Raw genomic sequence first — 22736 nt, 5'->3', positions numbered from 1 at the left:
AGATTAAAAAAAATTAGACCAGTGTGAACCATAATATGGTTGGAACCATAATTCTAGCTATTTAACGTGCATTGACACTTTGGTATATATTTTTTAAAGTACATTTCTAATTAAGGGTAGGGAGAGATGGTCAAGTCAAAAAAGAAGAAATGTGACCATATTCATTTTAACTTTTATGCAGTATAAAGCAAATTATGTAGTATTTTCAAAATTTATCAATCTTTTCCTTAGTAAACAGTTCCAGTAGTTTATCCTGTACAATTAGCTACATTTAAATTTTTTTCATGGAGTAAGTGGGTTCTGGATTTCATACACTTCTGGGCTATAGTCAGTAGACTAATTTTAAAATATGACACATAACATGGTCCCTCTGCATGAGGCTGGTAGGAAGCTATTACCATGTGATCCATCACAAAAGTTTGAGAGTTCTGAACTGTTTGGTCTATGTACTCTTCAACCAGAGAAGTTCACTCACCAAACTTTCTAGGTTTCTAAACACTGTCAATTTCTGTAACTAGCTTGATGCTTGTGATTACACTATAAGTAGCATTGTTCTAGTATATTCATACAATGGGATAACTTTTTTTTTTAAAGATTTTATTTATTTATTTGACAGAGATAGAGACAGCCAGCGAGAGAGGAACACAAGCAGGGGGAGTGGGAGAGGAAGAAGCAGGCTCATAGCGGAGGAGCCTGATGTGGGGCTCGATCCCAGAACGCCGGGATCACGCCCTGAGCCGAAGGCAGACGCCCAACCGCTGTGCCACCCAGGCGCCCCATGGGATAACTTTTTAAAAGAATATTTAATTCCATAGAAGGTTCCATAGAAGAAGGTTAATATTGTGTGAAAACAGGCTTAAGCAGTACAATTGACAATCTCAGTTTTGTTTTAAAAAAGCCTTTTCTAAATAGAAGAAGGGAGGCTAGAATGATTATCTTTAGATGCTAGGATTTACTTTATGAGCATTTTAGATGTTTTACTGTGGACATGCATTACTTTTGTAATGAAAATATTGTTATTTTTAAGTTAAATTGTATTTATAGTGGGTCTCCTTAAAGTGACAGTGATAGCAGAACAGCTGGCACTTAGTAACTCAACAAAAATCTTTTGGAATTGATTTGATACCTGGGAAACATTTTTAGGTGCCCGTATTGTGCCAAGACATTGTTGCTAATGTGAGATTTAAAGATTAATTTACTTGAACATTTTTTATTAGATTCTCTACTCTTGGGATGTTGAGGGCAATTCTTGTCCTCAAGAAACCCATTGTAGTGGAGGAGAGCAGACAATCACAATATAGTGTGGTAAGGTCTGTGATGGAGACGTGAACAGACCAGTGCCTGTTCTTAAAACCTGTGGTCTTGCGGAAGAAATTGTGCCTTAAAAATCAGTATTATATGGCAAGCTCTGAAAGTATGGTATTGGAGATTCAGGAAAAACTTGAAGGATAACTGTACTAAATTCAGCCATATTTTTATCTTCTAGGTTTCAGCACAAAATGAACATAATTAGGGAAAACAAAGATTTGGCATGTTTCTACACCACAAAACATTCATGGAGGGGAAAGTAAGTATTTCTATTGGTTTTATTTTTCTGTGCTTCTATGAAGTATCATTTTAAACCTAACTTTCAGTATCTTGAGTAGTACCACACAGCTCAGTTATGCCATTCAGCCCTTCTCTTCTGAAAAGCATATGTGCGTATTTTAAATGCAAATGCTACACTTGGAATAAATTATTGTCCTTTTTTCCTTTTGACATTTATGGTTTTCTATGTCTGTGTTAGGAAGGAGTTGGTAAGAATTAAAAGTAACAAAAGGAAAACAGACCATTTGTCTACCTTCTTGGATGTTGTTAGTTAATGGTTGGATTATATAGTAGTGGCAGAGTATTAATTTCACAGCTTTATTGGCCAGAGACTAACCTGTGTGTGATGGCTGCATTTTTGTGTTGATTTGCCTGTCAGAGAAATATGCTAGTAGTGCTTTTTATAATCTTTCTTTAGCCCTATAATGAATTTTAAAAATTGGGTTTGATCTTATTTTTTCTTTGGGAGAGGCAGTGACATTTTTTTGTAGCCTGCGTGGTCAGACCAAGATGTTGATACTTCTGTTTCCTTTTTGTAAAACCGGTGGTAATTCCTACCCCTCAGATTGCTGTGAGGATTAAATGAAGTGACATGGAGCATGTGAAGGTTTTCAAATTATGCTTTAAATACATTGAGTGTTCAGTGAGTGGCGCCTGTTGGCCAGTACCAAAAAAGTTTCCTGTCTAATCGTTTTAAGTAGTAGTAAATAAAATGAGTATCCCACACTTTGACAAATAGGTGACCACATTATTCCAAATCAGACCTCAGATAAACTATGCCATGTATATAAAGCCAGTAACTTTAGATCTTTTTCTGAACTTTTCATCTTTTAGGTAATAGTGTAGTAACTTCTTAGAATGGTGCAACATCTGAATTCTGTAGCGTTTCTGGTTTGCGTTAGCAAACTGACTATAATTTTGAAAGATAGAGTGTTTGTTTCCTTTTAGTAACTCAATTGTATGATCTCCTAAATTAAGGAGCATAACTGTTACACTTGTAAAATATTTGTCTTGAAATTTTTTCTTCATTTAATTTCATTGAGCAAAGTTAGAAAATTGACATACCCAGGGTAGTGTGACTTTCTTTTAGTTCTTTGCATCAGGCTTAAAAAAATTGTTCATTGAAATGATTTTTATTTTTTTCTCAGGTGGCAGATTGCTCTGATCATCATACTGTAACTTCTATTTTTTTTTAAAGATTTTTTATTTATTTATTTGACAGAGCCAGCGAGAGAGGGAACACAAGCAGGGGGAGTGGGAGAGGAAGAAGCAGGCTCCCAACAGAGGAGCCCGATGTAGGGCTCGATCCCAGAACGCCGGGATCATGCCCTGAGCCAAAGGCAGACGCTTAGTGACTGTGCCACCCAGGCGCCCCTGTAACTTCTATTTTTAATACAAGTATAGCATACTGAAACATTCTAAAGGATAAGCTTACTGAATACTTTTTGTTTTGTGAGCTTGTCAGTAATTGTGATCATCTGGAAAATTTTTTGTTATCTAGGAAAGTTGTGACTAAGACTTAAGACAATCCTCTTTTTTTTTTCTTCTGTAATAATTTGGAGAACTGTTTATGTGCTTTCAGCACAATTCCTTGCCCTCATCTTTGACACCTTGAAACTTTTTTGTTTTCATAACATCTTTACTAAGATAAAATTTACATAACAGAAAATTCACCTTTTTAAAGTGTACCATTCAGTGGTCTTTAATATATTCAGTAGAGTAGTGGACACTAACCATTTTTGGAGGACATTCATCACCTCCCCAAAAATCTTCTCTAATATTATTAGTAATTACTTCCCTTTTTTCCTATCTTCTCAGCATCTGGCAGCCACTAATCTACTTTCGGTCACAAGATTAGTTTTTTTTTTAGAGATTTATTTATTTATTTTGAGAGTGCATGCGCGAGTGCGCATGCACACTAATGCAGGGGGAGGGGCAACGGGAGAGGGAGAGAGAATCTTAAGCAAACTCTGTGCTGAGTGCAGAGCAACACAGGGCTCCATCCCAATGACCCTGAGATCATGACCTGAGTCGAAACCAAGAGTCAGATGTATAACTGTTTTCTTTCTCTTAGCATAATGTTTTCAAGTTTCATCCATATTGTAGCTTGCGCATTTCTTTTTATTGCCAAGTAATGTTCTATTGTATGGATTTACGACATTTTGTTTATCCATCCGTCAGTTGATGGACATTTGTATTGTTTCCATTTTTTTACTATTAGGAATAATGCTGCTATAAATGTCTATGTGTAACCTTATGGGTGAATGTGTATTTCCAGTTCTTCTGGGTACATACCTAGGAGTGTAATTGATATTGTAAGGAGTTATATAGAGTTACATGGTAACTCTACGTTTAACTTTTTGAGGAACAGCCAAGCTTTTCCAAGTGGCTACAGAAAGCATTTTGCAATCCTACTATCAATGTATGAGGAATCCAGTTTCTCCACATCCTTACCAGCACTTGTCTCTCTTTTTTTAATTTTGCTATCCTAATGGATATGAAGTGGTATCTTGTCAGTTTATTTTTATTATTTTTTAAATTTATTTATTTATTTTTGAGAGAGCAGTTGAGTGCCGGCACGCCCACGTGCCTGCGTGAGTGGAGGGAGGGGCAGAAAGAGAATGTTAAAGCACATTCCCTGCTGAGTGCAGAGCCTGAGGTGGGGCTCAATCCCACAACCCATGAGATCATGACCTGAGAGTCAGGCGCTTAACTGACTGAGCCACCCAGGCGTCCCTTGTTGTGGTTTTAATTTGCATTTCCCTGATGGCTAATATGTTGAATATCTTTTCTGTTTGTTGGCCATTTGTATATTTTTCACAAAATGAACACAAGTTGCTTATCAGATACATGATTTGCAGATATTTTCTGCTGTTTTGTGTGTTGTCTTTTCACTTTCTTGATGGTTATCACCTGAAGCACAAGGTTTTTGATTTTGATGAAATCGTTTATCTTTTTCTTTTGCTAATTTGTGCTTTTGGTATCATATCTAAGAAGCCATTACTTAATCCAAGTAAGATTTGTTCCTATATTCTAAAAATTTTACTTCGATTTTGGGTTAATTTTTGTATAAAGTGTGAAATAGGGATGCAGCTTCATTCTTTTTGCTTGTGGTTATCCAGTTGTCCTAGCATCATTTGTTGAAAAGATTATTCTTTCCCTGTCGAATTGTTTTGGCACTCTTGTCAAAAATAATAGGCCACAAATGTAAAGGTTTATTTCTGAACTGCCAGTTTTGTCCCATTGATCTATATGCCTGACCTTATACCAGAACTATACTGTCTTGATTACTGTAGCTTTGTACTAAGTTTTAAAACTAGGAAGTTTGAGGTTCCAGCTTTGTTCAAGATTAGGCTATTTTGGGTCTCTTGCATTTCCATATTGAATTTTAGAGTCAGCTAGTCAATCTTACAAAAAATACAGCTAGGATATTGATAGGGATTTTATTAACGTGTGGATCAAATAGGGGAGTATTACCACCATAACAATATTGAGACTTTTGATCCATGAACGTGGGGTGTCTTTCCATTTATTTACGTCTTTTAAATTTTCTTTCAACAGTATTTTGTTTTTAGTGTACACACCTTGAAGCTTTTAACTTATTGAAAGATCTTGCATTTTCAGAGTGAGATAGTTGTTTCATTAATCATGTACGTTATTATGTGGCACTCAGATTTTTATTACACTTAACCTATTCTATGTGGCCAATTCTAATCTAATTTTAAAGCATTCCTCATCAGTCTTAATGTAAAAAACAAATGGCTAACATTAAAAATTCTGTGTTGTTTCAGAGTTGTTAATTGAACCCTTTCTCTAGAAATAAGTCTATTTACAACAAATTTTACATGTGGTTTTGGGGATTTAGGGCCTCAGTTTTAAGTGACTTCATGCCTATATACACTGCTAACCCAGGCCCAACATTCACAAAAATGTTATTGATAGTGGCAGCAAATATAAATAAATATTTTTCTTTCTGTGTATTTCTAAACTAAAAATATGTCTAAATTAAATATGTCTATATATTTAGATATGCTCTAAATTAAAAGTAACCTCTTTACATATTTCTCTTGAGGATATTCATGTGACCTATTTCATGTTACCTGACCTATTTCATGTTACCTGACCTATTTCATGTTACCTTTGTAATAGTTTTCATGTGTCTCATTTTGCAGCCACTACTCCATGCTTTTATTAATTCAGGTCTTTTCACGGTTAGTGTAGTCTCCTTGGCTGGCAAAGTAGCCTTTTCTCCTCTGCTTGTCATTTTCCCCCTTGCAAAGTACATAACTGTATATTTGCTCTGGAATGAGCAAGAAGGGGGAGTAGATTTCAGGAGTAAAAAACACTTTTCTTTCATGAAAGAGCAAAGTGTCCTTTTTGGCCTAAGGAAACCATTTCTAATAGGAAGGAGGGTGCATATGTTTCAGTTAAAGCAGAAGTGCAGATTCACTTTTTGAAACTTTAGGGTGATTTTCAAAATACAGGTTTTTAGTTTTTTTCTGGTTGGAAATCACAAGTAAAATCTACCTGTGGATCACTTCGATATTTGCATACATTAATTGTAGCAAGTGCTCTGAATTTCAGAGTAGCACTTTAGTATCTGAAGTAGATTTTAATACGTTGGGATGGATATATGGTAATCAGTCTGTGGAATTAAATGGCTGGTGCTTATGACATTCATATACAGTCTGTGTAGTGACTAGATACAGGAAATCGAGAGATAGGTCAACTGAAGGTGAAGCTGGCAAATTTCTGATACCTTTCTTATGTGTAGAAATGGAATCTTGCAAAAGAAGAGATACTCTTCTCTTTAGCCATCTGGAATTTACAAATGTCACCAACTCTTATAATCCTAGAAATCCTGAGGGTTTTTTCCCTTGCTTTATTGATCTTGTTCTTAACCCTGCCAGCCTCTAAACCTCAGAGGAGTCCATCCTGAACTGTTTTTGTGTTTTCTTTATATATTTCTTTGTGGTTTTTATCAGGCAGTCTGGGATTCAAACATTTTTCCATTCAGAAGTACAAATAATAATGCATCTGCTTTTTAGGAATTTTGTATTTTCACACAGTGTTGTTGCAAAAATAGTCTTTTCAACAAATGCTGATCATCTGGACATGAACATGCAAAAAATAAGTAAATAAATAAAAAAGAATCTAAGCACAGACTTTACACTTTTCACAAAAATTAAAACTGGTCACTGATCTAAATGTGAAACACAGAAGTCTTAAAAGATAACATTGGAGAAAACCTAGATGACTCTTGGGTTTGGTAATGACGTTTTAGATATAACACCAAAGATGTGACCCATGAAAAATGAATTGATAAGTTGGACTTCATTAAAATTAAAAACTTCTGCTCTGCACAAGACACTGTCAAGAGAATGTAAAAACAAGTTGGGGGAAAAGACTTATAAAAGACCCTTGATGAAGGACTATTCAAAGTATACAAAGAACTCTTAAAATGCAACAATAAGAAAACAACCCAATTAAAAAAATGAGCCAAAGACTTTAACAGGGATCTCACCAAAGTAGAAATACAGATGACAAAACATATGAAAAGATACTTCACATCATCAGTCATCAGGGAGATGCAAATGTAGAGATACTACTACACAGTCATTGGATAGGCCAGAACACCGACAGTGCCAAATGCTGGTGAGGATGTGGAGCAAAGGGCACTCTCATCTGTTGCTGGTGGGAATGCAAAATGGAACAGCCACTTTGGTGGTTTCTTACAAAATTCAGTGTCCTTTTACCATATGGTCCAGCAATCACACTCCATAGTATTTACCCAAAACAGTTGAAAATTACATCCACACAAAAACCTGCACACCGATGTTTGTAGCACCTTTATTCATAATCACCCAATGCAGATGGTGAATATTATTCAGTGCTAAAATGAAATCAACCATCAAGCTAGGAAAGACATGAAAGAAACTTAAATGCATATTACTGAGTGACAGAAGCCAGTCTGAAAAGGTTACATGGTGTATAATTCCAACTATATGACGTTGCAGAATAGGCAGAACTTTGGAGACATTAAAAAGAGGAGTGGCTGCCAAGGCTTAGTGGGGAGGAAGGGATAAAAGGTGGATCACAAAGGATTTTTAGGGTAGTGAAACTTACTCTGTATGATACCGTAACAGTTGGTGTACATGTCTTTATACATTTGTCCAAACTCGTAGAATGTACAACATCAAAAGTGAACCCTAATGTAAATTGTACTTGGGTTGAAAATGATGTGTCAGTGTAGGTTCAGCAGCTGTAACAAGTGTATGCACCACTGTGGGTGGAGGATAGTGAGGGAGGCTGTGCATGGGTGGGGCAGGGAGTATTTGGGAAATCTCTGTACCTTCCGCTTAATCTTGCTGTGAACCTAAAACTGCTCTAAAAATTAAAAATATTTAAAAAAATGGCTCTATCTGAGCTGGAAAAAATATGGACCTTGCATCATGAAATTTAAGCCCTTAATTTCATGGGATGTGCTTTATTTCCCCTGAAAGAAATGGGACATTTTCTTACTGAGTTATTGAAATAGACATTTGCAGAGAGTATGTGCTACACATTCCTTCTTCCTCCTTTCTGAGGAATACAACTTCTGATGTGAGTGGGTCATTTCAGGAGAAACTGATCTTTCAAGTGGTGTTTGACCAGAATCAGAGTATCCTGGTATTACAGGCATAGGAATGACCACTTTGCCTGTTAATTTTGTTCTATGTGTTAGGTATGAATTTAGCAGTTATGGTTACTGGAAACACAATGATACTAACTATAATTAATTCATTTACTCTAATGGGGTTTGGAACTCCTCCCCTGTTACTCAGTCAACAGAATAATAGCAATAAGAATAGCTAACATTTACTGATTATAAATAGCAAGTGACAAATACTTTACATGGATGATTTCTTTTAATCCTCACATTAGGAGATAGATATTATACTATCCACATTTTTCAGATGGAGAAACTGAAGCTTAGAGAGGTTAAGCAAATTAGCAGAGGCTACATAGAAAGTGAATTCAAACCCAGGCAGTGACTCCAGAGCTGGTGGGCTAAACTAGTAAGCTATAGTGCCTCCTTCAGCATTGCTTACCATTGATCTCCTGACTCTTTGAGAAACCTTGTACTTCATTTATCCTTAGTTTCATTATTTGATGGATTAAAATTCTAATTCAAGTAACTGGATTATGAAGCTTTTAATAGTAAAAGGAAAAACCCTAGGTTCTGTGAGAATCCTAACAGCTTCTTAGAAATTAGTAGCCAAAACTTACTTTAAAATGGTCGAAGAAACTACGGTGTTCAGCTTAGGAAAGAGGATTCAAAGTGAAGTCTGGTTGGCAGAAAAATTATTATATCCTATGTGAAGCTGAAAGCCAGAACTTGAACCAACAGGTGAAATTTGTGTGACAGGATATATTGGCTTAATTCTAAGGAACAATGGTTAATATCTACCATACTGGGGAAAAAAAACAATTACTCTTAAGGAAGGTTAGTTAGTTCCCTTGCACAGTAATGAACAATTAAAACTAGCCAACTTTGCCCATGGTACTATAAAGGTTCAAGCTATATGTTATGGGGACTAGGCTAGGTAACATAAAAGCTGTCTTCCAAGTCTGATTAGGTCTGTTTGGCTTATATGAGGCCAATTGCATAGACTGTCTACTGAAAGCATTGAGGTTGTTTAAGTCTACAGACATAACACCCTGAATGCGCCTGATCTTGTCTGATCTCAGGAGCAAAGCAGGGTCAGGCCTGGTTAGTACTTGGATGGGAGGTTCTTAACTTTAAAAGTAATACACAAAGGTTTTATGATCTCAAGAAATTTGAGAACCATTATTTTATAGTAAACATAAGCTTTTTCTGTACTTTACAAAAAGAAAGTAATGTTGAATTTTCTCTATTTTGAGAGAGTTGAATGGTAGTGAAATTTTGTGCAGAAGAATATTGTGATGGTGGCCAGTATTTTTGGAGCGTCTGTTGACACTATTGTACATGTCTAATTGATACATGCTAATTAAGAGTATTCAAGTCTGGAATTAACTTTCAAACAATGACCGACAAGTATCTTATCTCTTACTACTTTGAAGTTCATTTTGAATGTTTGAATTAGTTAATAATAAATAAAATGTTGGGAGGGGTGCCTGGGTGGCCAGGCTCTTGATATTGGCTCAGGGCATGATCTCAGGGTGGGTGAGATCTAGCCTGCATCCGACTCCGCGCTGGGCTTGGAGTCTGCTTAAGATTCTCTCTCTCCCTCTCTATCAAAAAATAAAAATAAAAATGTTGGGAGGAAACTGGGTCTTTGAGGGACTAACTCCCTCATTTACTGCCATGTCCTTGAACCCAGGTCTGATACATGCTCATTTAATACTGGGTCTCAATCCATGGTAATACTTAATACAGTATCTTATCTAATACATGAGGGTTTTTTCCCTAAAAATAGTTGCTGTAGGAAAAAAATAATGTCTTGAGAAGTTATTTCAAAAAGGAAAGCAATATTTATAAGGATTATAAAATATAAGAATGGCACAACATAGGGGTGCCTGGGTGGCTCAGTCAGTTAAGCATCTGACTGCTGATCTCAGCTCAGGTCTTGATCTCAGGGTAAGTTCAAGCCCTGCATTGGTTCCACGCTGGGTGTTGTGCCTACTTAAAAAAAAAAAAAAGAATGGCATAACATTTTTATCTGCAGGAATTAGAATAATGCAGGAGTGTTCGTTTTAATGTAAGTTAAGTTTAGTCTGTTAAAAAAATCTGAACATTATCTGTCAAATTCAGAACTAGATTACATCCCCAGCTTTTGCTTCAGTGGTTTTTGTTTCAGATGATCTTTCTTATCTCTGTCAGTAATATCATTAGCACCTTTTTACTTGTTCCTATCTTTACCACCAATTGTTATGGGAGCAAAATGCCCCATAGAAAAGGTGCCTCAAATATGTTTTTTATTTAAATAGCTTTAGTTTCCTGATTCTAAATAATATTAAAGTTAATGGGTAATGTAAATTATATTATTTATTAAGCTGTCATATAAGAAGAAATCTGAGAGTTGTAAACACTTGAGGGAAGAAAATGCCTTATTTCCTGTAGATATTTAATGATTTGTGTAACTTTAGTTCCTGAGTAAAACGGGAACAAGTGCAATAATAAGTAAAGTCAATAATGAATTTCAATTTCTCAGTTGGGGGAAAAGTGGTCGCTTTTACAGTTCTTCATATTATGTAGATGGCATCATCTGTCATAAGTTTCTCATACATCTTGTTTACTTTAGTCTTTGTTCCTTTCGTTATTTGGTTTTAGTGTAGCTGTATTTTATAAGAAATTTTAGTATGGGGGCGCCTGGTTGGCACAGCGGTTAAGCGTCTGTCTTTGGCTCAGGGCATGATCCCAGCGTTATGGGATCGAGCCCCACATCAGGCTCCTCCGCTGGGAGCCTGCTTCTTCCTCTCCCACTCCCCCTGCTTGTGTTCCCTCTCTCGCTGGCTGTCTCTATCTCTGTCGAATAAATAAATAAAATCTTTAAAAGAAAAAAAGAAATTTTAGTATGATAACTTTAACGAATTAACCAACAAATTCATTTCAAACCTGTAAGAACAGCAAATTAAATTATTATAATTTATAAATGGCATTTTCTCTTTGCAGATAGCAAATAAAATGGGAGTATTTCATAAAAATAAGACCCTAGTCATTTCCTGATGTTATAGTGGTTATGACTAAAAAACTGGTGTGGAATTAGTTGCTATCTGACATATATTCTGTTTTAAAAACAAGATTAAATGAACAGGTCATAGTTTTGAGTGCATGTTGATTTGCGATTGTATAGGTTGGTCTATTTAGCTGTTCGACAAACACTGAGCATGTGCTGTATGCAGTGCTGGGCCTTAGGTGAGGAGTTCAGAGTTTCAAGATAACGAAGACTTGTACCTCCCTGAACTTAGGGAATCTTTTTTCTTTGTGACCAGTGACTTAGTAAAAGATACAAAAAAAAAAAAAAAAAAAAAAAATTCGTAGGTTTGCAAGTGTGACTAACACACCATACATGAGAGATCATTTAGATTTTATTCTAAGGAGGCTTTACAGGTACTCTTCGAAGGTTTAGGGCTGCTTGTAAAGGTGTTTTTAATGACCTAGAAGTATTTGTTCTATACTTAAAGTGCAGTGGCCATTCTAGAGGACGGAGGTAGGAGGAGCTCTCATGGAAGGGGGAAAGAGGAGAATAGAAGAGAATTCTCTTAAGAATTTCCTTACAGCTTTCTTCTTAAGGAGGTTGTAGAGCTCAGTATTTTGTCTGAAAGATAGGTCTGAGTTTACTAGTCTTGATGGTATTTTGGGCCTAATGGACACTTAACTCCAGGATCCTTTTCCTGAAGGATCTAGAATGTACTATCTCCAGTTATGGTAGTCACTAAGCAGCTGTGACTATTTAAATTTAAAGTAATTAAATATAAATAAAATTTAAAATTCACTTGCATTAGCCACATTTCAAGTTCTCAATAGCTACATGCGACTCACAGCTACATCATTAGTGTAGATACAGAACGTTTCCATCTTCTTGGAAAGTTCTTTGCACAGCACTGATCTAGACAACAAAGTTACACGTGAAGGATGTTAGAAGGGCTTTAGTTGTGTGGAGGAAATTAGTTTAGAGTTGAAAAGAATATCTTATTAGCTGAGATCCTTTAAGACTTTGAACGTGACAGCATTACTTGACATTGGAAACATTACGGACCTTTAATTCTTCTACTTTTGCTCTCAAAGTAAAGTAAACAAATTCTTTGGTGTCATTTCGGGATTATAAAATTTGGCATGTTTGACTCTCCAGTTGATTCTGAAAGTTAGAATTTGTGACTTCACATTTCTGTCATATTTGATTTCATTGTGCAGTCTTCTGAGGCAGATAGTGATTCAACAAGATCTTATTTCTTTGTCCCTGTTAACTGATAAAAGCCTCTGAAGTTCCGAGACTTTTTAGCTGTTTAGGTTAATCCTCATGTACTTCACCAATCTCTCAAGGCTCGCCTGGCTTTAGAAAGCAGCAAATGAATGTTTTTATGTTAGAAGAGGGTATTCTCATTCTTTAGATCATTTCCCAGTCTATTTTAAACATGTGAAAAAAATATTTGTAGTTTGGCAATACTTTTTTAATGACTGTATGGTAAAGATTAATAAAATCTATCATTTTTTTCCCAAATGGGAATAACTTAGAAATTTTTATATAATATACTAATTAGGAAAAAATGGAAATAGAAAAATTAAATTGTGAAAGATCTGTCTTGATCTCAGTGGAAATCCTTCTAGTATGTTACCCTCAAGTCTGATAATGGCTATTGGTTTAAGGCATGTGTGTCTTTCTACTGTATTAGCAGAAAAACATGATTTTCATAGATATCAAAAAGGCATTTTATTGTATTTAACATCCAGTTTTGGTAATTTAAAAATCTCTTAACTAAAATACAAGTAGGTACTTCAGTAGATATGACCAGTTATATTAATAGATTTTTCTAATGTTGAACTCTATTTTCCTAAAATGAACCTTCTTTGGTCATGGTGTACTACTATTTTAATAAGCTACTTGATTCTTTTTTTTTTTTTTTTTCTTAAGACTTTGTTTATTTGACACAGAGAGACAGAGTACAATCAGGGAGAGTGGCAGGCAGAGGGAGAAGCAGACCCCTGCTGAGCAAGGAGCCTGTGGGGGACTGATTCCAGGACGCTGGGATCATGACCCAAGCCAAAGGCAGATGCTTAACTGACTGAGCCACCCAGGCGCCCTGAGCTACTTTATTCTTATTGCTAATATTTATTTTAAAAATAGATTGATATATCTTTTTTCTTGTGTTGTCTTACCAGATTTTAGTTATCACTGAAAGAATTGAGAAACTGTCCTTAGTCTGTTTCTTGGAACAACTTAAGAAGCGTGGGACTTACCTGTTCCTTTAAGGTCCATCTTCTTGTTTGAGCCATGGTGCTTCTGTAGGTTGTAATTCTTCGCAGCTTTCTTAAGTTCTTCTATAAAGGGGTTGATTTATTCATAACTTTCAAATTTATCTGCATAGTTACACACATTATTTCTTCTGTATCTATGATTATCAATCTTACATATTCTTAATTTTGTTTTTGTGTTTTCTTAGAGTAGCTGATGTTTTATGTATTTTATTTTTAAAGAACTAATTCTTTAAGTTTTTCTTTTTTTGTTTTTAAAGATTTTATTTATTTATTTGACGGAGATAGAGACAGCCAGCGAGAGAGGGAACACAAGCAGGGGGAGTGGGAGAGGAAGAAGCAGGCTCATATTGGAGGAGCCTGATGTGGGGCTCGATCCCATAACGCCAGGATCACGCCCTGAGCCGAAGGCAGACGCTTAACCGGTGTGCCACCCAGGCGCCCCTCTTTAAGTTTTTCTAATTCAGTTTCTATTTTTATCATTATGAATTCGTCTCCTAAAGGATTATTGATACCCAAGTGATTTTCTCCTTAGATGTGAAAGAAGTGAAGTGAGAAGTGAAACTTGCTTGTCTGTGGTGTAGGCTTCCTACTTCTATAAAATTGCAACACTTAAATGTAATAGGTACTTGCTTAAATAGAAATTACTAAGATTCCAGAATACTGCTGTGACTGACCAGTTGCAGGCCATAAGTTTTCCTTCTTTGCATCATGATGTTGTTGAAAGGGTATTTTTAAAGAATTAGTAGAGTGGAGTGTTGTTGTTCTTAATAAAATTTTCCCATTTAGAATCTTGGTATCCTCCAGTATTTTGTTAACTTCATGTATACTAACAACTCAAGCTTGCATAGGTCCTGTTCTCTACTTAAAGATCTTATTAGTTCACAAGTAAAGTGAGTGGTAGTGGGTAGGTTTTAGTAACACTTTAGAATATAAAACTAAGCTATATTTAGTTAGCATTGAACTGATACATTTCTGTTTGTTGAAATATTCCTTTTGTGTTAATATCATATATTTTATTATAAAATGTTTCTTTTATTTAAGACTAAATTTAAGTACTTGTCTTTCTTTGTAGGTATAAGCGTGTCTTTTCAGTTGGAACCCATGCGATTACTACATATAATCCCAATACCTTAGAAGTAACAAATCAGGTAATCATGTTAGTAGCTGTTAGGCATTTTTTGAATTCCATTTGAATTTTAAAAGCTAGGTTATGACCCATGATTTCCCTGGCCTGAAATCAGTATTTTAGGTTAGAAAAGTCAACTTTGAAAGAGATGGATATGCTAAAATAATACTTGGTGCCGACTACCAAAAATAAGTAAATAAGAGAGGGTAGTGACAAATGTTTTTTTCTAGGCTCTAAGTAGTATAACTTTTTGATATTTGCTTTTGATGGTAGCCATCTCTTTTATGTAAATTGATACATTAGTTCTTTATAATTTCAAAGACTATATTGGAGCTGCAATAAAGGCAAACATAAATTAAGTCATAGTGCAGTGGTTGGAAAATACTTATGGAAGTAGGGTTACTGTTTATAAAGGCAAGACCAACTTGAATATGGATAAGTAAACATATATAAGTATATTCTAGCTTATTTTTATTTCTAAAGTAGGCATGTTTTACAGATTCCTTTTTGTCTCTTCGTTTTAACAGATCTGTAGGTAATCAAAATTTTATTCCTCACTTCTTTTCACTTTTATGTATTTTAATTGCTTTGGATTAATGTCATTAATTATTAAAATTGGAATACAGATGGGATTTTTATTGTCTCTGATAACTGAAAACCTTTAAAAGCATTTGTTACAGAATTACTCTGAGATATAACATCTTCTAGGCCTCTGTATTATTTTATAAGATTTTTCTCCTTTAATCAGTGATTGTGAAAGTAAAGTAGTAAAAATAGTATTTAATATAGCATCAGTTGGAAGAATTTTTCTTTCTTTTAGTGGCCTTATGGAGACATTTGCAGCATCAGTCCCGTTGGAAAAGGACAAGGAACAGAATTCAACCTCACATTTCGTAAAGGCAGTGGGAAAAAGTCAGAAACTTTAAAATTTTCTACAGAGCACAGAACAGAACTTCTTACAGAAGCATTGGTAAGAACAGTTCCATATTAATAAGCTAAATTTCTCTGTTCTTTTTTTTTAAAATGAAACAGTTACATTAAAGTACAGATATTAATGTTTTGAGCCTTTGTTCCCACACTGCTTATTTTTTCTTATTGACCATTAACTTGATTCTGTGAAACTTTCACTTTCTCTAACTGAAAGGCTGAAAAATCCTGTATATTTAATAGTGTTTTTAGCCTTTTTAAGCGTGTATATAGAGCAAAGCGGTTGTATGTTTAATCTGTCTTGCTTTTCAGTGAAGTTCCACACATTTTTTATTGAACAATCTTAAACTATAACTTCAATTATATTTTTTAATATCAAGGTTATCAGGTTGGGATTTTACATGTTTTGGATAGAAAGGACTGAACTGTGAGTCTTCCTTACCAGTCTGTTGTCATAAACTGTGATTATGTTTTCTCTTTCAGAGATTTAGAACTGATTTTTCAGAAGGAAAAATCACAGGAAGGGCAAGTATTTAACAATATTAGTATCTATTTTTATTCTAATGTTGCCATTTATTACAGAAATCATTCTGTGATCTGTGCGCTTCTTTTATGGCAAAGCTAGAGGGAAATAAGAATCATCATTTAATGTTTTCTGGCATTGTGTGAGAGATGAATGTAGTTTAACAGGAAACTCCAATATGAGGAATTAGATTTATGACTGTTAATGTCGATAGTTGGGGAAAAAGTTTTCAGGCAGAACTATGGAACATTAAAGCCAGTGCTATAATAGTTCAGGTGCTCTTTATTCAATATTCTAAACAGCAACAGTAAGCATCACACTGTGGATAATACCTGCTGGAACATGCATTAGTTGTTTGATGTAGGATTTTCCTATTTCAGAAGTATTAAGGTTTTAAGAAGTTTGGAGTATATCAAAACTTTTTATACATTCTTGCACTGGATCTGGCTGCTAATAAGGCTTGCATGGTGCACTGACAGCTTTGGGGAAGCCACGGGTGCTTTTTAGAATCTCCATAACTTTCTCAGGTATTCTCCAGTCATGTTACAATAGCATTTAAACTAAATCAGAGACTTCTGAGGAGGGGAGATGGGAGTTTATGCTTTTTTCACTCCCTTGAAATGCGGACTTTCTTTTCATGAGAAGATATTGCTTTTGTAACGGGGATGGGGACAGAATAATGCCTAAACTGGTAGCACTGTTCAGAACTCTGGCTTCCGGTAAAAGGCAGGAACTGAATTCTGAGAAGCTGGCAGCAGCATTTCCCTGTCTTTTTAAGCCCGCATCCTTCCTTTGGATGTTCTGCTGCTAGTTTTAGCATCCCAGAAGCCTCACTGATGTCAAGTCAAGCAACTGACTGGCTGCTCAGGAGCCATTTAAAATAGATTAATGGCAGTTGGCAAGCTGCTTGTTTGTTGTTCCTCGTGAACCACAGTCAGATTTCTATAAATTGTAATTTGGTTTGCTTATTTTAATTACTTTATGTTAGCAGTTGAGTTTTCTGTCTGTTTGGAAAAACAACTGCTTCCAAAAACATACTTTTAGATTTTGTTTATAAGCTTCCCTTTTTATCAGTTAACTTCAGCCACTGAATACTTTTCAAAACTGAGGTGGTAACAGTGTCTCTAAAAGATTGCCTAAAAGTCAGTCTGCCTAGTTTTAATCAGTAATAAATGGTACCTCTTCCTCCCCCAGATGCTCTGCTGGCAAATACTCTTGCATAAATTGAATTTGACCCTCAGGTCTTCAGTTGTCCCTAGATGTACTCTAAATCAGATCTCTAAGTCTGTCTCTTTTGGCCTCTGCAATCCTGGGGGATAATGATGTGTTTCTGTCAGCACATCTCATTATAACAGTTGATTATCAGCTGGGGGGAATAGAGACTGCAGAGTGGGTTGGCGCATGTGAACAAGTCTAGTTTGGAAAAGCACCACCATTTTTGTGGCTTCCCTTTTTCTGGAGAGAAGTGGCACTGCTCCATCCTTTAGATCAGAATCAAGGTTCTAAATATATTCTTGGGTTAATGCAGGCCCTTTGTCTTTCTGCAGAATTCCTTTTATGGAACTATAATGTGCATTATTATGCCATTGATCCATGATGCTGAGGGGACTTGATGTCATGACCCTGAGCCAAACTGAGGCTCATTGCTGGGTTTAGTGTTGGGGTGTTGTGTAGGTGTTTATTTTTTAATGCCTTACTCTTCTGAATACCTACCTGTTCAGTATTAGAAATAGTTATACTCCTGAGCAACCGATCTGCTTTCACCTGAAGAGTCCTGTAATTGACCATGTGTTCCTCTTTATATTGTTCAGTGGAAAACTTTGTGGACTTTTTGAATAGGTGAGGGGATAGTCATTTCACATCTGACACATGGTTACTTTTTTTCTTGCCTCATTTTGTCTTTATTTTAAATTATTTTCTCTTGTAACATTTTGGTTAGCAGCCTCACCTAAACTTTTTTTTCTTTTTAAGAATAAAACTGGGTAGTAAATGGGTGTTGACCATTCTAATCATTTCTGATAGTAGGTACTTTAATTTACAAAGGAATGTTATTATCTAACTGGAATTTTACTTGCTAATGCAATCAGATTTATAACTTCCCATTGGTGTGATTAGAAAAGCCTAAGGTCAGACTGAGGCTTCAGCATTTTTGTGTGTGTAGAAAGAAAATATATTAGCATACTGAACCAGCTCAGATTGTTTAAACTGAACACTGTAGCTTCCTCAAAATGTGACTTACCTCTTTTCCATGTGTAAGTTGAAATAAAAGAATCCTCCAACAAAAGTTGAAACCTTTATTCCCAATAAAACTTTCAGAGTAACATTTCTTTTAGGACTGTTCTTTTCTTCTTTCTTTCTTTCTTTCTTTCTTTCTTTCTTTCTTTCTTTCTTTCTTTCTCTTTTTTGAATAGCTTTGTGTAAGACTGACTCAGAATTGTTCATAAAATATTGTAACCCAAACCTTTGTTAATTTAAAAAACATATAGTATCTTCAGTTTGAGTGAACATTCTTAAATACAAACCTCCAAATAGCTAAAATTAATGTTTTTAAATAATTTGGATAGTAGCTCTAAATATTTATAATTATTGTTTAGATTTCTGGTTGTCTTAGCAGTGACTGATACATTAAGTATAACTTTATTTTATGATAAGCTTAAATATGAACCTAAGAGTAATATTATTTCTCTCTCTAGAGATATAACTGCTATAAGCATCACTGGAGTGATACAAGAAAACCTGTCATTTTAGAAGTAACTCCTGGAGGCTTTGACCAAATTAATCCTGCAACCAACAAAGTCCTCTGTTCCTATGACTATAGAAATATTGAAGGCTTTGTAGATCTCTCTGATTATCAAGGAGGGTTTTGTATACTTTACGGAGGATTTAGTAGATTGGTAAGTAGTATTTTTAAAAAGTCTTTTGAAAAGAAGCATGACCATTTGAAGGAGAGCAGCGTTTTTACAATTCATTTTCAAATTTCACAGGAGTCTTCTGGAAGGAAGTCTGGTATTAAGCATGCAGGCTTTTTTAGCAAAGAGATCTGAGCTTGAATCTCAACTTAGAGCTTTTTAAAGTGGGGAGAGTAAAATGTATGGCATAGGTTTTGTTTGTGTGTGTGTGTGTTTTTGTTTTTGTTTTTGTTTTTTTTTTTTTGAGGATCCTGTGAGATAAATTACATAAATGTTTAGCATAATATATGGCTTAGTAAAATGGTAGTTATGGTTGTTATTTTCATTAGTATTAATGTCTTAAAGATTCTAAGCTTTCTTTGAAGAAGTAATTTAAGATCTTTTATTTTTATAGTCTTCCCTCCTTTCCCCAGCTGTTTGTAATTTGAAATCTGAGTATTCATCGAAACTTCCAATTTGGAGTGCATTACATGTTTTTGTCTTGAAATTCTGAATTATATGTGAATTGTGTGGTACAGTAGAAGCCACTAAAGATGCTCAGACTCTATTTGTTAATTGGTAATAGAAGCTGAGCTATAGGTGATGACCATCTTTTTTTATAAGAAACTTTTTGCTTCCTTAATTAAATCTTGCATCTCAAAGATGAGCAATAGAGTTTCCACAAGCAATAGAGTTTCCATTCCTTTCTCTTGAGAATTTTAATTTCTCTAGCTATCTTAGTGGCCTGGGAACAACTACTCCCAAGATTTGGTGTTATATAGATAAATAATCCTTCTCTGGGTAGCAGAGCCAGGGCAAGCCTGGAACTTTTAGATATACAAGAGGCTAGAGGGTAGCAGAAGGGAAATAAAAGGAATGATAATGGGGGAGAGGTGCTAAACTATTTGGTTTACAAAATATGTTAGCTCTTCAGAGTTACAGGCCTTTTTCCATCTTTCACTCTTTGCCCAGGTGATGGATGCCCTCATCTAGGAACACACATCTAGACATTTTGTTACCTCTGAGTCTAGACCCCAAAGGTGAAGGCCCAAAGAGAAAATCAGTTCCCTCGCCGACCCTAGAGCAGCACCTGTTGTTGAAGTGCTGTCCAAAGGCTTCTCTCTTCCATGGACAGTGAAATTTGTAATGATTAACTCCTTGGTGGTGGTGGTGGGGGTGGTGCCTTGGTGGCTCAATTGTTTAAGCATCTAACTCTTGATTTTGGCTCAAGTCATGATTTCAGGGTTGTGAGCTCAAGCCCTGAGTCGGGCTCCAGGCTCCGTGCTAGAGGTGGAGCCTGCTTAAGATTCTCTCTCTCTCTCTCTCCCCCTCTCCCCCTCCCCCACACTTGCCTGCGTTCGCTCTCTCAAAAAAAAAAAAAAAAAAAAAAAAAAAAAATCCTTGGTGGAAAACGTACCTAATTACAGGAATACATATAGCCTCACAGACCTTAATGGGACAACTATACCATATAATTCAGCCAAGCCTTACATTGTGCATAAGGTAAACATTAAGGATGAGAATTAATACTCCTCAGTTGGCAACAGTTTTTATTATTGCTTAATGGCATCAAGAAATTTTAGTTTTTATCATCTACTTTTTAAGCATATTCTGCCTTTTAAAAGGCACTAGTTAAAATGGGTCGGTTCACTACAAATATGATACCATGACGGAAAACCTTTACCTGGTACCTTCTGCATACATAGTGACTATCCTAAGCAGCTGGGAATAAAATCAGGTTTTAGGATTTTAATGTATTTATTTTAAGTAATCTCTACACCCAGTGTGGGACTTGAACGTACAAACCTAACATCAAGGGTCACCCCCTCCACCGACTGAGCCAACCAGGCACCCCTAAAATCAAGTTTTAAAACATGATCTCAACCAATGTTTCTCAGCAGGGGAGCTATTGGAATATGGACAGGACAATTCTTTGTTGCATGGCACTCTCTCGCTTTTCCTTTGCAGCACATTTAGTGTTTCTGGCCCAGGCATCAAATGCAAGTAGCAATACCTTATCTTTACCTTTGTAAATACACTCCTGGAGGTTGATTTGTAATGTCCATTGGTTAATGGCTTGTAAACATTTAAGCATTCTTCAAGGTAATCTTGCAAGAAAACCCACTATATTAAAAACATTAAATCAGAGCTACTTTTGTTGAAACTGGGAATCCTGCCCATGTAGTACCCACTACCCCCACTGGACTTGTCTGGGGTCCCTGGGACCCCTTCTTGAAGCTCCAGCACACTGTTTTCTACTTGGTGACAGGAATCAGACTGTGAGAAGTTATGAGATAATTTCCATTCAATGAGTTATTTGCAGGGCTCTATATCCCAGACTGTGATTTTAACTTAGTGTAATAGTGATTCAAATAACACACTGCAGGGCACCTGGTGGCTCAGTTGGTTAAGTGTCTGCCTTTGGCTCGGATCATGATCCTGGGGTACTGGGATCAAGCCCTGCATCAGGCTCCTTGCTCAGGGGAGCCTGATTCTCCCTCTCCCTCTGCCTGCTACTCCTGTTTGTTCTCTCTCTCTCTGTCTCTCTCGAATAAATAAATAAAATCTTTAAAAAAAACCACTACACACTGCTTATTTACCTTTGATAAGATCAGCTACCATTGTTTTTCTTTAGGATTGCTACTTCATTCTCTTTCCTGTGAGTTGATTCAAAATGGTCACATTTTAGTTGTTTTAATCCTGACTCTTTAAATTTCACAATTTGTGCAGCATTTATTTGCATCAGAGCAAAGAGAAGAAATTATCAAAAGTGCAATAGATCACGCTGGTAACTACATAGGCATTTCACTGCGCATCAGAAAAGAACCTTTAGAATTTGAGCAATATTTGAATCTTCGCTTTGGAAAATACAGCACTGATGAATCCATCACATCTTTAGCAGAGTTTATAGTCCAAAAAATATCACCTAGACACTCGGTAAGACCCTGTGTTAAAGATAAAAATTTGTTCCTCAGGTTTTGACGTTTTTCTTCAATGACTTTTTAATGTGTCTCAATTTTGTTTGAAGGAACCCGTAAAACGAGTTCTAGCACTAACAGAAACATGTTTAGTAGAACGTGATCCCGCAACCTATAATATTGCGACTTTGAAGCCTTTGGGAGAAGTAAGTTTGGCATTATTAGCCTACGTGAGATTTCTTCCTATGGATAAATTAGAATAATTTTCTATTTTAACATTTTTTCATTTAAAGAATGGAAAAATAAGAATCTATTTCATTCTTTACATTATGATATTTATTGAACTTAGAACAATGACTATTACAGAATTTATTTTCAAAGTATACAATGAATGGAACTTTTTATTCAATTATATGAAAATTTGAATGAGCCTTTTAAGCAGCTCTTAAATCTGATACTGTAAACAGTTTTTAAATATTGACTTTTGTAAGCTAAAATGATAATGTGTAGTTCTTCTAAAGAAATACCATAAAATGAAACATCTTTTGTTGAACTTGGTTTTTGTTTTCATTAGGTATTTGCATTGGTTTGTGACTCAGAAAATCCACAACTTTTTACCATTGAATTTATAAAAGGGCAAATACGGAAATATTCTTCAACAGAAAGGTATTTTTATTCATCAAACTTTTGAGATCCTAGTATATGCAAAACAAAGTGTGCCATCAGAGAGGAAAAAAAAATTTATAATCTAGAACTTTGAAATCATATAACTTAGGAAAAGACAACATTATTTTGTTGCATATTGAAAATGACCTTCATTCAGTTT

At 35.5% G+C, this 22736-nt stretch overlaps 1 protein-coding gene across 2 annotated transcripts in view; it reads left to right on the top strand.

Moving 5' to 3' along the window:
* Positions 1 to 22736, top strand: part of DNAJC13 (DnaJ heat shock protein family (Hsp40) member C13) — a 119689-nt gene that overhangs the window by 17542 nt on the left and 79411 nt on the right. Inside the window, exons 2-9 of one of the 2 annotated variants that reach the window (XM_040636812.1) lie at positions 1487 to 1567; positions 14601 to 14676; positions 15475 to 15624; positions 16065 to 16106; positions 18798 to 18998; positions 21723 to 21929; positions 22021 to 22116; positions 22485 to 22576. In XM_040636812.1, coding sequence (XP_040492746.1) covers positions 1500 to 1567; positions 14601 to 14676; positions 15475 to 15624; positions 16065 to 16106; positions 18798 to 18998; positions 21723 to 21929; positions 22021 to 22116; positions 22485 to 22576 — 932 coding nt within the window. In that variant the 5' untranslated portion in view covers positions 1487 to 1499. The remainder of the gene's footprint in view (positions 1 to 1486; positions 1568 to 14600; positions 14677 to 15474; positions 15625 to 16064; positions 16107 to 18797; positions 18999 to 21722; positions 21930 to 22020; positions 22117 to 22484; positions 22577 to 22736) is intronic. The other variant, XM_040636813.1, reaches the window with a different exon arrangement.

This window comes from Ursus maritimus, unplaced genomic scaffold (assembly GCF_017311325.1).
Source record: "Ursus maritimus isolate PB19 unplaced genomic scaffold, ASM1731132v1 scaffold_20, whole genome shotgun sequence".
Taxonomy (NCBI): Eukaryota; Metazoa; Chordata; class Mammalia; order Carnivora; family Ursidae; genus Ursus; species Ursus maritimus.
This window is presented reverse-complemented; position numbering and strand designations above follow the sequence as displayed.